This window comes from Colobus angolensis, unplaced genomic scaffold, assembly GCF_000951035.1.
Source record: "Colobus angolensis palliatus isolate OR3802 unplaced genomic scaffold, Cang.pa_1.0 Scaffold289, whole genome shotgun sequence".
NCBI classification, from domain to species: Eukaryota; Metazoa; Chordata; class Mammalia; order Primates; family Cercopithecidae; genus Colobus; species Colobus angolensis.
In genome coordinates, this window is record NW_012116143.1 from 1,453,210 (window position 1) to 1,466,457 (window position 13,248).

General features: G+C 39.1%; 1 protein-coding gene across 3 annotated transcripts in view; it reads left to right on the plus strand.

The window, feature by feature from the left end:
• The window catches only part of PHC3 (polyhomeotic homolog 3 (Drosophila)), a 100,611-nt gene that overhangs the window by 46,002 nt on the left and 41,361 nt on the right, over positions 1-13,248 (plus strand). For all 3 annotated transcript variants that reach the window (XM_011949003.1, XM_011949001.1, XM_011949002.1), the window contains 2 exons: positions 690-788; positions 10,127-10,373. In XM_011949003.1, coding sequence (XP_011804393.1) covers positions 690-788; positions 10,127-10,373 — 346 coding nt within the window. The remainder of the gene's footprint in view (positions 1-689; positions 789-10,126; positions 10,374-13,248) is intronic.

Below are 13,248 nucleotides of genomic sequence, written 5' to 3' on the forward strand. Positions count from 1 at the left end.
AGTTTCACTGTGTAGGCCAGGCTGTCTTGAACTCCTGACCTCCAGTGATCCACCTGCCTTGGCCTTTCCAAAGTGCTGGGATTACAGACGTGAGCCACTGCGCCAGGCCATAGAATGAATATTTCTTTACAAATAGTTTTAAAATGAAAGGGCAACCTGGATTTGCCCTATAGATCCTTTGTAGCGGAATGAAATATTGGAGTGTAGTATGTGGCATAGTTATCCTTATGATAAAGAGGACTGAAAAGGCTTTTTTGGTGTTTCTTTTTGTTTCTCACTGAAATTTAATTTGTGTTCCAAAATAGTGACTGTAGTTGTTTACTTTAACTTTCCATTTTAGGAATCCTGCCATGGTAGTTTTGAGCTAGGAAAAATTTAACTACAATAGCTTATTTAAGACACAATTTGGCCTGAGAATTTCATATCACCAAAATATATTTTCTTTTTTGAGTACTGCTTTTTTTTGCACTCATCAGAATCATGAGCTGTTTCAAAAATGTTTATGATGTTTTTTGAGTTCTCTTATTATCAGAAACTTCTCTTTGTCATGTAAAACCTTTTGCTGAGGAGATAATCCTAAACTGCATTGTCTTTCTGTCATAAATTTCAGTCTCTCTTGCCTGCTACACATTGTGTGTGGGACATGTTCTTTTGTCTTAGGGTATTTTTTTGGTTTTCTGTCTGTACAGCTGATTTTCACACCCGCTACCACTGTGGCTGCTGTACAGTCTGACATTCCTGTTGTCTCGTCGTCATCGTCATCTTCCTGTCAGTCTGCAGCTACTCAGGTGAGCTTGTCTAGCTTCATAATGTGTTACTTGAGATCTGAATCTTCAGGTTAAAGTTAAGCATTCCTTTTGTGTTTAACTTACTGATGGTTTCAGTGCTCTTTGTCATGCATTTCAGGTTGAAATTTAATAAAATACAATGAGAACTTCAAGAAAATGTTTTTTCTGTTAAAATTATAATAGCGGTAAACACAGATATTTAGGTTATTTGACGTTGGTTGGTCAAGGTTAGTGAGACTTTTTGTTAATGACATTCTATGTTTAGTTTTATCATAAAGCAGATTTATTTCTCATGTGAGATATATTCTTTTGCTTAGACTGCTTTGCAGTATTCCTTATGTAATAATTAAGTCAAGAAGGATTTTAAATTTGAAAGTGAATTAAACTAGACAAATTTAAAATTTAAAAAATTGGTCGGGTGCAGTGGCTCATGCCTTTAATCCCAGCACTTTTTGGAGGCCCAGGTAGGAGGATTGCTTGAGCTCAGGCATTAAAGACCGGCCTGGGCAAAATAGCAAGACCCGGTCTTTACTAAAAATAAAAAAAATTAGCTAGGTGTGGTGCTGTGCAGCTGTAATTCCAGCTTTTCGGGAAGCTGAGGCAGGAGGATTGCTCAAGCCTGGGAGATTGAGGCTGCAGTGAACTATGATAGTGCCACTGGATTCCAGTCTGGGTGACACAGTGAAATTCATCATTACAGAAATGCAAATCAAAACCACAGTGAGTATCACCATACACTCACAAGAATGGCTGACATGAAGAAGACTGCTAATACTATATATTGGTGAGAATGTGGAACATCCAGAGTCTCATATATTGCTGGTGAGAGGGTAAAATGGTATAGCCACATGTTGGAAAAGACTTTGTTAGTTCCTCATGAAGTGAACCATACATGTATCATGTGACTCAGCAATTCTACTCCTTATGTTTACCCTGAGAGACGTGAAAACACATAAAGACATGCAAGCGAATGTTTATAGCAGTAGTGTTCAGAATAGCCCCTAAGTGGAAACAACCAAATATCCTTTAACTGCTGAGTGGATAAACAAATTTTAATATGTTCTTTTTTTTTTTTTTTTTTAATGATGATGCCTCATTTTGCTCTTGTTGACCAAGCTGGAGTGCAGTGGCACGATCTTAGCTCACTGCAACCTCCACCTCCTGGGTTCAAGTGATTCTCCTGCCTCAGCCTCCCGAGTAGCTGGGATTACAGGCACGTGCTACTACACCTGGCTAATTTTTCTTTCTTTCTTTTCTTTTTTTTTTTTTTTTAAATAGAGATGGGATTTCACCATGTTGGCCAGGCTGGTCTCGAACTCCTGACCTCAGGTGATTTGCCCGCCTCAGCCTCCCAAAGTGCTGGGATTACAGGCGTGAGCCACCACCCCCAGCCTCAATATATTCTTACAGTGGAATACTGCTCAGAAATACTGATGAATCTTAAAAACATGATGGTTAGCAAAATAACCTTGGTATAAGGAATACATACTCTATGATTCCATTATATGAAATTCTAGAACAGGCAAAACTATAGTGAAAAACAATCAGCTAAGTGGTATCTGGGGTAAAAAGTAGGGGGAGATTGATTGGGAATGGGCATGAGTGAACTTTCATGGTTAAGGTGATGTTCTATATCTTGGGGTAGTAATTATGTGGTATATACATATGTCAAAATTCATTGTTTTGTTTTATTGTATGTAAGTTACACCTCAGTAAATTTGATAAGAATGAATTAGAATGAGTACATTTTAAATGAAAACAATTTGAGTTAGAATGTTACTTTGCGTGATATTGCTGTATTCTGGTATTCTTCATAATGAATATTTTAGACTGCATATGGCAGAAATGGATATTTTAGGGTCATCGTTGGCTTCTTATTTGTAATATAATAGTTCTCAATCTTCTGGTAAAAAATAAAAAATGAGATAATAATATTCCTTGGTATTTTTGATAAAACCTCTGTATATTATTTCATTTACAAATAAAGGCTGATTTTCATGTATTAATTTATAAAGATGATAGTTAATTTTAGGTTTCTCCTAACTTGCCCAGTGATTCTCTACAGTTTCTTAACTTGATTGGACTTTTTTTCCCGTATTTATAAAATGAGACCTTTATCTTTGTTAACGTCAAGGTTTTTCAACTCTAAACTTTTATGTCTCTGGAATGAATTTGTTGAAGTAATGATATTTTTAAATTAATTGATTGATTGATTTAGTTATTTATTTAATTTTTGAGATAGGGTCTCACTCTGTCACCCAGGCTGGAGTGCAGTGGCTCAATCATGGCTCTTTGGAGCCTTGACCTCCCTGGGCTCAAGCCATCCTCCTACCTCAGCCTGCTGAGTAGCTGGGATTACAGGTGTGCTCCCACGCTTGGCTAGTCTTTGTATTTTTTTTTTGTAGAGGCAGGGTTTCACCATGTTGCCCAGGCTGGTCCTGAACTCCTGAGCTCAAGTGATCTGCCTACCTCGGCCTCCCAGAGTACAGGCGTGAGCCACTGTGCCAGCCTGAAATAATGATCTTCTTTTCTTTTCTTTTGGTTTTATGAAACCTAATAGAGCTAGACCATCGTCAACTTCCAGAACATTTTAAATTTTATTTTTTCATTTATATTTGACTTTGTTCCAGCTAACATTTTAATTCATTTGTAAGATGCGTACAATAAAACATTAGAAAGTAAATTGGAACCATGTAAGAAAAAACACAAATAAAACTAGGAAAGTGGCATGGAGCTAGGAGTGAAGTTGCTGCTCAGTTTACATGTATGAAGTTCTATATGGACTTAAGCCCCTACTTCAGTCATTTATCGTATGACTTGTACAAGTTGCCAAACATCTTTAATATTCTTTCATATTTGTAGGGAAAAAGGATGAGTAATATATATCTTTAGTGTATAGAACATTACAGGCACTCAGTAAGTAGTAGTTTTTTTTTTTGCAGAAGTCGGGGATAGGAAGACTTGGGTTCAAATTCTGACTTCAGCAACATTTGTCAGCCAGATTGATTTTGGCCAGATTCATAGGATATCATAGTGTTTATAATACGGACTTTGGAGCCAGAATCTCTGGGTTCAAATACTTGCTCTACTATTTTATTGTTATAAGTCCTTAACCTCTCACCTCAGTTTCAATTATATAAAATAAAATAACATTTATAATATATTTCATAAGGTTGTTGTGAGGATTAAATATGTTAATAAATTAGAAGTGTCTGATAGCATTTACTAAATGTTTCATTTACTCCTTAAAACAACTCAGCTCGGCCGGGCGCGGTGGCTCAAGCCTGTAATCCCAGCACTTTGGGAGGCCGAGACGGGCGGATCACGAGGTCAGGAGATCGAGACTATCCTGGCTAAGATGGTGAAACCCTGTCTCTACTAAAAAATACAAAAAACTAGCCAGGCGAGGTGGCGGGTGCCTGTAGTCCCAGCTACGCGGTAGGCTAAGGCAGGAGAATGGCGTGAACCCGGGAGGCGGAGCTTGCAGTGCACTCCAGCCACTGCACTCCAGCCTGGGCGACAGACCGAGACTCCATCTCAAAAAAAAAAAAAAAACAACTCAGCTCTACTCTCGGAGCTGTTGCTTGCAGCTCAGAGTTGTTATAAGGAATAAATGAAACAATAAAGTACTTAACGTAGTACCTGCCACATAATAAGATACCACAAGCTACTGATTACTGTTTTTGTTATGCATTGTCTGAAGATGAGTCACAAAGTTGGTTCTTAGCTTTCAGGTAACTAATAGTGAAGGGAGAAAAGCAACCACTTAAAGAATTTATAGGCCAGGCAAGGTGGCTCACACCTGTAATCCTAGCTCTTTGGGAGGCAGAGGCCGGTGGATTGCTTGAGCTTAGGAGTTTAAGACCAGCCTGGTCAACATGGCAAAACCCTATCTATAGAAAAAATTTGCAGGGTGTAGTGTTGCGGGCCTATAGTCAGTCCCAGCTACTTGGGGGGCTGAGGTAGGAGGATTGCTTGAGCCCAGGAGGTTGAGGCTGCAGTGAGCCAAGATCGAGCCACTGCATTCCAGACTGGGTGATAAAGTGAGACCCTGTCTCAAAAAAAAAAAAAAAGAGTTTATAGTTTCCAAGGTAAAACAAACAAACGACCTGCTTAGGAAAACACAGCTGATTTTAATATGTTCTGAGGAGCACAATTTGTCTTGCTGGTACGCATGAAGAAAACATCTTACTTCATATTTAAGGGTATTTTTAGTGTGAATAGTCAAAATAATTTATAAAAGTGGTCTTTGGGGTCCAGATTGATGTGTTCTAAGTATGAGCCTTTGTGATCGGACTTAATTCAAGGATAGATTTTTGAGGGGCTGGAGGAATGGATTGAACTTTAGAAATTTCTCTATGGATATTGTTTCTCTTCTCTGTACTTTTGAAATGGCAGTGAGTGAGGCTGGCATTGGTAGGTGAAGCTCACACTTATGCACTCCAGTGATAACTTTCCTCAAGTTCAAGACTATTAGTTTTGGAAAATTTCTGCATAACTTTCTTGAGTTTTAAAATTATATTTGCAGTTAAAAATTTTATTTATAATTGTGAAATACCAAATCTGAAGTTGTATTTTAATACTCTTTAAGCTGTAGAAGTCAGTTTAACAGTTGATTTTTCCTTTGTACTAAACATTTTTATACCATAGTGTAAAAAATGAGGAATTTGGAATATCTCACTTCTATTTACTATGTTAAATGCTCCATTCCTTCTCTCCACCTGGCACACCCACACAAAAACAGATTTTTGGAAAGATGTTATAGGGTAGAGTGTGATAAGAGATGAGCTGGGCATGGTGGCTCACACCTGTAATCCCAGCACTTTGGGAGGCCAAGGCAGGCAGATCACTTGAGGTCAGGAGTGTGAGACTAGCCTGGCCAACATGGTGAAATCACATCTCTACTAAAAATACAAAAATTAGCTAGGTGTAGTGGTGGGTATCTGTAAATAGCCTGGCTAACTCGCAAGGCTGAGGCAGGAGAATTGCTTGCCCCTGAGAGGTGGAGGTTGCAGTGAACCAAGATCGCACCACTACACTCCTGCGTGGGCGACAGAGCAAGCCTCTGTCTCAAAAAAAAAGAGATGAGTAAGAAATCTGACCCAGAGGCTGGCAGAGTGGCTCACACATGTAATCCCAGCACTTTGGGAGGCGGAGGCGGGTGGATCGCTTGAGGCCAGAAGTTCAAGATGAGCCTGGCCAACGTGGCGAAACCCCAAGTCTACTAAAAATACAAAAATTAGCCGGACATGGTGGCACAGGCCTGTAGTCCTAGCTACTCAGGAGGCTGAGGCAGGAGAATTGCTTGAACCCAGGAGGTGGAGGTTGCAGTGAGCTGAGATTGAACCACTGCCCTCTAGCCTGAGTGAGACTCTGTCCCAAAAAAAAAAAAGGAAAAAAGAAAAAGAAATCTGACCCAGTAAATCCAAAGGGCTATTTTTTATTCCCCAGATAGCCTTACTGGGGAATACTCTTAGAATTGAGGAAAAAAACAGCCCTTTGGATTGAAAAGCTAAAAACTCAGCTCTACTGTCAGCAATGTGACCCTCACTCTTAGGGATACTATGATAATTGCCATAGTATTTGTTAGATTCCAGTTAAATAATTGATGTGAGGGTATTTTGGCAGGGAAGCCCTCTATAACAATGTGAGATGTGAAATTAGCAAAAATAACTCCTGCAGAATGTAGACTTTTTCAAAAGTTAGAAAGTTTTCTTTTTCTTTTTCTTTTTTTTTTTTTTTTTTTTGAGACGGAGTCTCGCTCTGTCCCCCAGGCTGGAGTGCAGTGGCCAGATCTCAGCTCACTGCAAGCTCCGCCTCCCGGGTTCATGCCATTCTCCTGCCTCAGCCTCCCAAGTAGCTGGGACTACAGGCGCCCACCACCTCGCCCGGCTAGTTTTTGTATTTTTTAGTAGAGACGGGGTTTCACCGTGTTAGCCAGAATGGTCTCGATCTCCTGACCTCGTGATCCGCCCGTCTCGGCCTCCCAAAGTGGTGGGATTACAGGCTTGAGCCACTGCGCCCGACCAAAAGTTAGAAAGTTTTCTAACTTGATTAAAGGAAAGGTTCAGATGAAATGAATGTGGGACATCAGAGTGCCCTAATATTCTTCTTCTTAGAAAGGATGGGTTTTCTTTCAAAAGGGAAGCTCTGTCAAGGAAATCTGTGTATGTGATCTTTCCACTAGCAGCTAAGTTAACTTTGTAATATACTTTGGCAGTGTAGCTTTCATGTTTGGAATTTATTTAAACCATGTCAATATTTAAGTCAAAATGATCATAGATATTTTAGCCATATTCTAAAATATATATGTTCACATAAATAATATATATACAACCTAGTGTATGTAAGTATATACACATTTTCTTTTAGAATTCCAGAAAACATAAGGAAAATTAAAAACACAGTGTATTATTCTATAGAAATGGATATGCTGCAGGTTTCAGGGTTCATTGTGTCAAATCCTCGTTTACTGTGAATATACTTTTCATTTGAGGGAATGCTTTCCAGTTTTTCAGATTATTATCCTTTGGTTATCATCACTATACAGTCTACTTTATAGATCACTTGTGGCAAATGTTAAATTTTATATTATCTTTCTCTTGCTTCCTGGAAGATTTTAATGTGCCTCTTCTAGATACTTGTTGAGATGTTTTTGGTAAACATGAACAGATTTTAATGTTAGCATAAGAACATGATGAAGAGAACTTAAGTGCTTACCAAAAAATTAGCCATGTAATATGTATTTCAAAATCATACATAAGAGAATACCTCAGACTTGTGAAGTTTCTATTAAGTCTGCAGCACCGAGCTGCAGGGAGTATAAAAATGAATGTTGAGATGAGAGTCTACTAGCGAGTCTCAGTATTTCACAGACATACATTTAGTAATTCTAAATCAAGTTAGATATTTGTCAGTTCAATAGGCCAGTAATGACCCAAATGCTATGGGAAAGTTGTTCCAGAAGGGAGGAAGAAACCCTTTTCTAACCAGGGACTTTGGGCATGTTTCTTAGGTAGGGTAAGAGGGATTTTACTGGGCTTGGAAGAATGGGTTTGGCTTCAAAAGACAGCTTTGAGAAAAGATGGCATTTAGGCAGGAGGTGCTTAAATAAGAGCACCAAATGAAGGAAGTGGAAGGTATATTTGGAGAATAGTGAGCAGAACAGTTTGGGTGAAATATGAGAACTGTGGGCTGGAGGAATAGAAACTGGGGGCTTGAAGTGGGTTTTGGCCTAGGTTGTGGAGGGCTTTGAGTGGCAATCTGAGAAATCTGGATTCTAATATTTCTTTCTTTTTTCTTTTTTTTTTTTTTTTTGAGACAGAGTCTCACTCTGTTGCCCAGGCTTGAGTGCAGTGGTGTGATCTCAGCTCACTGCACCCTTGCCTCCGGGTTTCAAGCAATTCTCCTGCCTCAGCCTCCTGGGTTGCTGGGACTACAGGCACCTGCCACCACACCCGGCTAATTTTTGTATTTTTAGTAGAGATGGCGTTTCACCAAATAGGCCAGACTGGTCTCGACCTTGTGATCTGCCTGCCTCAGCCTCCCAAAGTGCTGGGATTACAGGCGTGAGCCACTGTGCCCATTCAGTATATTTTGTTTTTGCATTAAACTTTAATAATACAGTGGTTATTATCCATTTATGTTTACATTGGTATGAAATATGAGAAAAATCAGAGAAGACACTCCATATGGTTTCAGTTAAAAAATTCTTTGAGTAGCTTAGAATAGAACTGATGAAGACTTTGGCCTGAAGTATAGCTTTTTTTCTCTTTTTTTTTTTTGAGACAGAGTCTTGCTCTGTCACCCAGACTTAGGGGGCAATGGCGCAATATCTTGGCTCACTGCAACTTCCACCTCCCAGGCTCAAGCAATTCATGCCTCAGCCTCCCGAGTAGCTGGGATTACAGGCATGCACCACCATGCCTGGCTAATTTGTATATTTTTAGTAGAGACGGGTTCCCTGTGTTGGCGAGGCTGGTCTCAAACTCCTGGCCTGAAGTGATCCACCCACGTCGGCCTCCCAAAATGCTGAGATTACAGGTGCGAGGCCCCACGCCCAGCCTGAGAAAGGACAGCTTGTTTTGGAGACAGAGTCTCGCTCTGTTGCCCAGGCTGGAGTGCGGTGGTGCCACCTGGCTCACTGCAACCTCTGCCTCCTGGGTTCAAGTGATTTTCCTGCCTCAGCCTTCTGAGTAGCTGGGGTTACAGATGTGTGCCACCACGCCTGACTGATTTTTGTATTTTTAGTAGAGATGGGATTTCACCATGTTGGCCAGGCTGGTCTTGAACTCTTCACCTCAGGTGATCCGCCCGCCTCGGCTTCCCAAAGTGCTGGAAGAAAGTATAGCTTTTGAGCATCAGTTAATGATGTAGAGACAGAACACACATGAAACTGAAGCACATTTTATAAAGCAGTAGTATATCATTTGCTTTGTCACTTTGGAGTCTCTTTTATCTCAGTTTCTCTCCCAGGGCCAGTGCTAGCCTACATATATTTGGTACATGCATTCTAGATAGACAAGAAGTTCAGCAACTTTTGGAGAAGCATTTTTCTGTCTTGCTTCTTGCTGTTTGGAAATGTTATAAATCTCAGCTGAGAGTAATTGGAATAATCTTTGCTACCATCCAGACTGGCAGTATGTTTCAGATAGCCCTGAGTGTAGCAGGAGCCACCACAGAAAGCCATTTCAGGATCATGCACACAGTCTTTTCAGTTCATGAGATGTAGTTTTCAAAGGCAGTGAATGTTCAATAACAACACCACCAAAGTTTTACTAAATTAAAAGAGTTTCTTGAAAATGCTTTTCATAATTTTCACAATGGGGCAGGTGATTTGATGAATTAATTTTCTTACAAGGTCAATGTCCCCTTAATCTCCATAGCTGGAACTGGTAACTTTTTTAAATGCAGTACATTGCAGAGTAATTTCCTCATATTCATAGTTCATACATGTATAATACACACACTGTTTATATATATATACATACTGCTTTTATCTAGTTCTTTATGATCCTTCCCTTCTCTCCCTTCTCCTCCTCCTCCTTCCCTCCCCCTTTCATCTTCCCTCTCTTCCTCCCTTACTTTTTTCCCTCTCCCTCCCTCTTTTCCTTTCTCTTAATGTCTTTTAAAAAATTGCCACTTAATATTTAAGATGTGATTATTTAGAATAATAACTCTTCTTTCCTTAAGGATTAATCAGTTCTTTGAAGTGCTCGGAGCTTTTAGTATGAAAAGCATAATATAAGTGTGTTGTCAGTATTGTCATAATGGTAATGATGTCCACATCAATTAAAACCATCTGTTTTCATCCTGATTTTCTGTTATGTGGTTCTTAGGTTCAGAATTTAACATTACGCAGCCAGAAGTTGGGTGTATTATCTAGCTCACAGAATGGTCCACCAAAAAGCACTAGTCAAACTCAGTCATTGACAATTTGTCATAACAAAACAACAGTGACCAGTTCTAAAATCAGCCAACGAGATCCTTCTCCAGAAAGTAATAAGAAAGGAGAAAGCCCAAGTCTGGAATCACGAAGCACAGCTGTCACCCGGACATCGAGTATTCACCAGTTAATAGCACCAGGTGGGATAAAACTTTCGTTGAAAATAGTTGTATTATTCATTTTCTTAGCAGACAGAGCAAAACAAAGGATGTTCATTACTTGAACAGGAGTGACACCTTTAAAACATTTTAGAATGTGAATTTTATAAATTTAATCTTAATGTGTAGCTTGAAAAGAGACAAAAAAGCCCAACAGATAAAATAAATTGTAACAATATAATAGGTTTTTAAAAATCAAATAACATTTGGTTAACATCTTTAAGTGCTGGTCTCTCCTTATGTTGATAAAACCTTTTAGCTTTAAAAAAAGATTTTCCTGTAGTTTATTTAATATACTTCAGTGGGATAATTTTTAAAGCTTTTAAAAAAGCAGTATACTGTTTTGTTTAAAGTTGTTATCAGTGGGAGAAATTTGTCACTTTGAAACAGAACTATGCATAATTATTTTCCTTATGTTGTTGCCTTTTTCTGTCTTTGATTTCATCTCTGAGAGGATCATCTCAGGCAGTCAGCTGAGTCATTGTCTTTCTTCTCAAGCTTTAAATTCAACCTGTGCATCCTTTACTTTATCCAGATAATTTTGCCTCATGGTTCTCATACTGAAAATGTGGGGGCCATCTAGAGTGACCTTGCTGCCTCTCTATTCATCTCAGAATTTCTCAGGATTGAACTTTCTTTACTTTTAATAAGATAAAGAGTTACATGTATTCTTAAACTTAGCACCATTTGCCCCTGTTGTTGATCCTACCTTTTTTTTTAAACCTTCTTTAGTACTTAATTGTTAGAGCATCTTTTATCTTCTCATACTAGACCGTTTCCTTTGTTTCTCAACCATAATTAGGTCTCCCTTATTCTTAATGTATCTGCATGTTTTTCTAAATCACTATAACTGTAGCTTATTTGAGTATGTGTGTGCGTATGTGTATGTGTGTTGCTCTGGGCTAGACACTTTATAAATATTTCATTAAAAAAAAAATCTGGCTGGGTGCAGTGGCTCATGCCTGTAATCCCAACACTTTGGGAGGCTGAGATGGTGGATCACTTGAAGTCAGGACTTTGAGACCAGCCTGGCCAACATCGCGAAACCCCATCTTTACTAAAAATATAAAAATTAGCGGGGCATGGTGGTGTGCACCTGTAGTCCCAGCTACTTGGTAGGCTGAGGTATGAGAGTTGCTTGAACCTAGAAGGCAAAGGTTGCAGTGAGCCAAGATTGCACCACTGCACTCCAGCCTAGGTGACAGAGCAAGACTGTCTCAAAAAAAAAAAAAACTTCCTTTGTTCCAGCAACCTCATCGGGGAAGCATCTTTTTTCTGTCCTTTTATAATGCTGCTGTACTTTTTAAAGACTTGTTTTACACTTAGGTGTAAGTGTAAAATATTCCACTTAAACCTATTTCACTTCCCATGTTTCTTGTGTTAATATTGCCAGCATTATCTACATCACTGAATCTCAAAACTGTGGAATTGTCTGATTACCCTAGTTAGAAATTTCTCCTCACTCTGAACTTGTATGGTCCCTTCTGGTTCTTTTTCTTTTATAGTTATTTGTATACTGATCTTAGCTTCTCTGCTAGATAGTAAGCTCCTTGAGGGTAGGATAATAATATTGAGCATTTATGTATGTGTGAGGCACTGTGTTAGTACTTTACATTAACTCTTTAATCCCTTTTTAGATTCACCTTTTCATCTTTGTATCTTGACAGCACTAAGTTGTACCTTGTATGTACTTACCTGTATTAGGTGGGAGGTACATATTTGTTGGATTAATAGTTCATTTTTTTTTCCCACTTGTATTTCGGGAATTATTGCAGTCTTTCTTATTGGTACTAATTAGGTATCACTATGCTTAGAATTGTTAAATATGAATCTTATGTAAGTAGGCTTTGATATAATGTATAAAGTAATAAATATATTCATAGTATAATTAGACACTTTTTTTTTTTAAACCTCTGTGTGCTAGGCGCTGCTCTCTGTATAGCATAAAAGCTGGGTTTTTACACTGCTGTACAGAGTATTCTCAGCCTCAAACCAGCATCTGGCCAGTTTTGACAGTCAGTGTGGAGCAGTGGTGACCCATGGTGCTTAGAATGACTACTCAGGGACAATTTCTAGTGATTCCTGAAGTTTTGATAAATTATAATGAAGGGTAGGTTAATTTCTTTCCAAAGAGAATGTTACTTTCAGAGAAAGCTGGGAACTATTTCAGGGTTAGTTCAAGCAAGGAGATCTAGTTTTGGATTTTTCAGTCCCCCTTAACTCTCAATACCTAGTTCTGAATTGCAGCTTATTCCCTCTTTCATTAATAGTGTGATAATATGCTTGTAGTTTGCGTTCCGCTGGTGGTCAACATCTTGTGTAAGTATGGAGGAAGCCAAAACCACCAGAGTCTCAGGTCAGTTTTAATTCCAAATTCAGATCTTACGTGTATTACCCAAACTCCAGTTTTCCATGATGTTGTTGATTGGAAACAAAACCACCCAGAAAATCCTAAACTACTTAAAAGTTTCTTAAGCGTTACACTACAGTTATTCAAAGCCATTCGTATCTTCTATTAAGGCTATAGCTATATTTTTCACCTTTTTAGTTTTTCTGCTTTTATTGGTAGGAAGTTAATCTCGGCCTGGTGTGGTGGCTCATGCCTATAATCCCAGCACTTTGGGAGGCTGAGGCGGGCAGATCACAAGGTCAAAAGATCAAGACCATCCTGACCAACATGGTGAAACCGTGTCTCTACTAAAAATACAAATATTAGCCAAGCATGGTGGCACGCGCTTGTAATTTCAGCTACTCGGGAGACTGAGGCAGGAGAATCACTTGAACCTAGGAGGCGGAGGTTGCAGTGAGCCGAGATCGCACCACTGCATTCTAGCCTGGCAACAGAGCAAGACTCAAG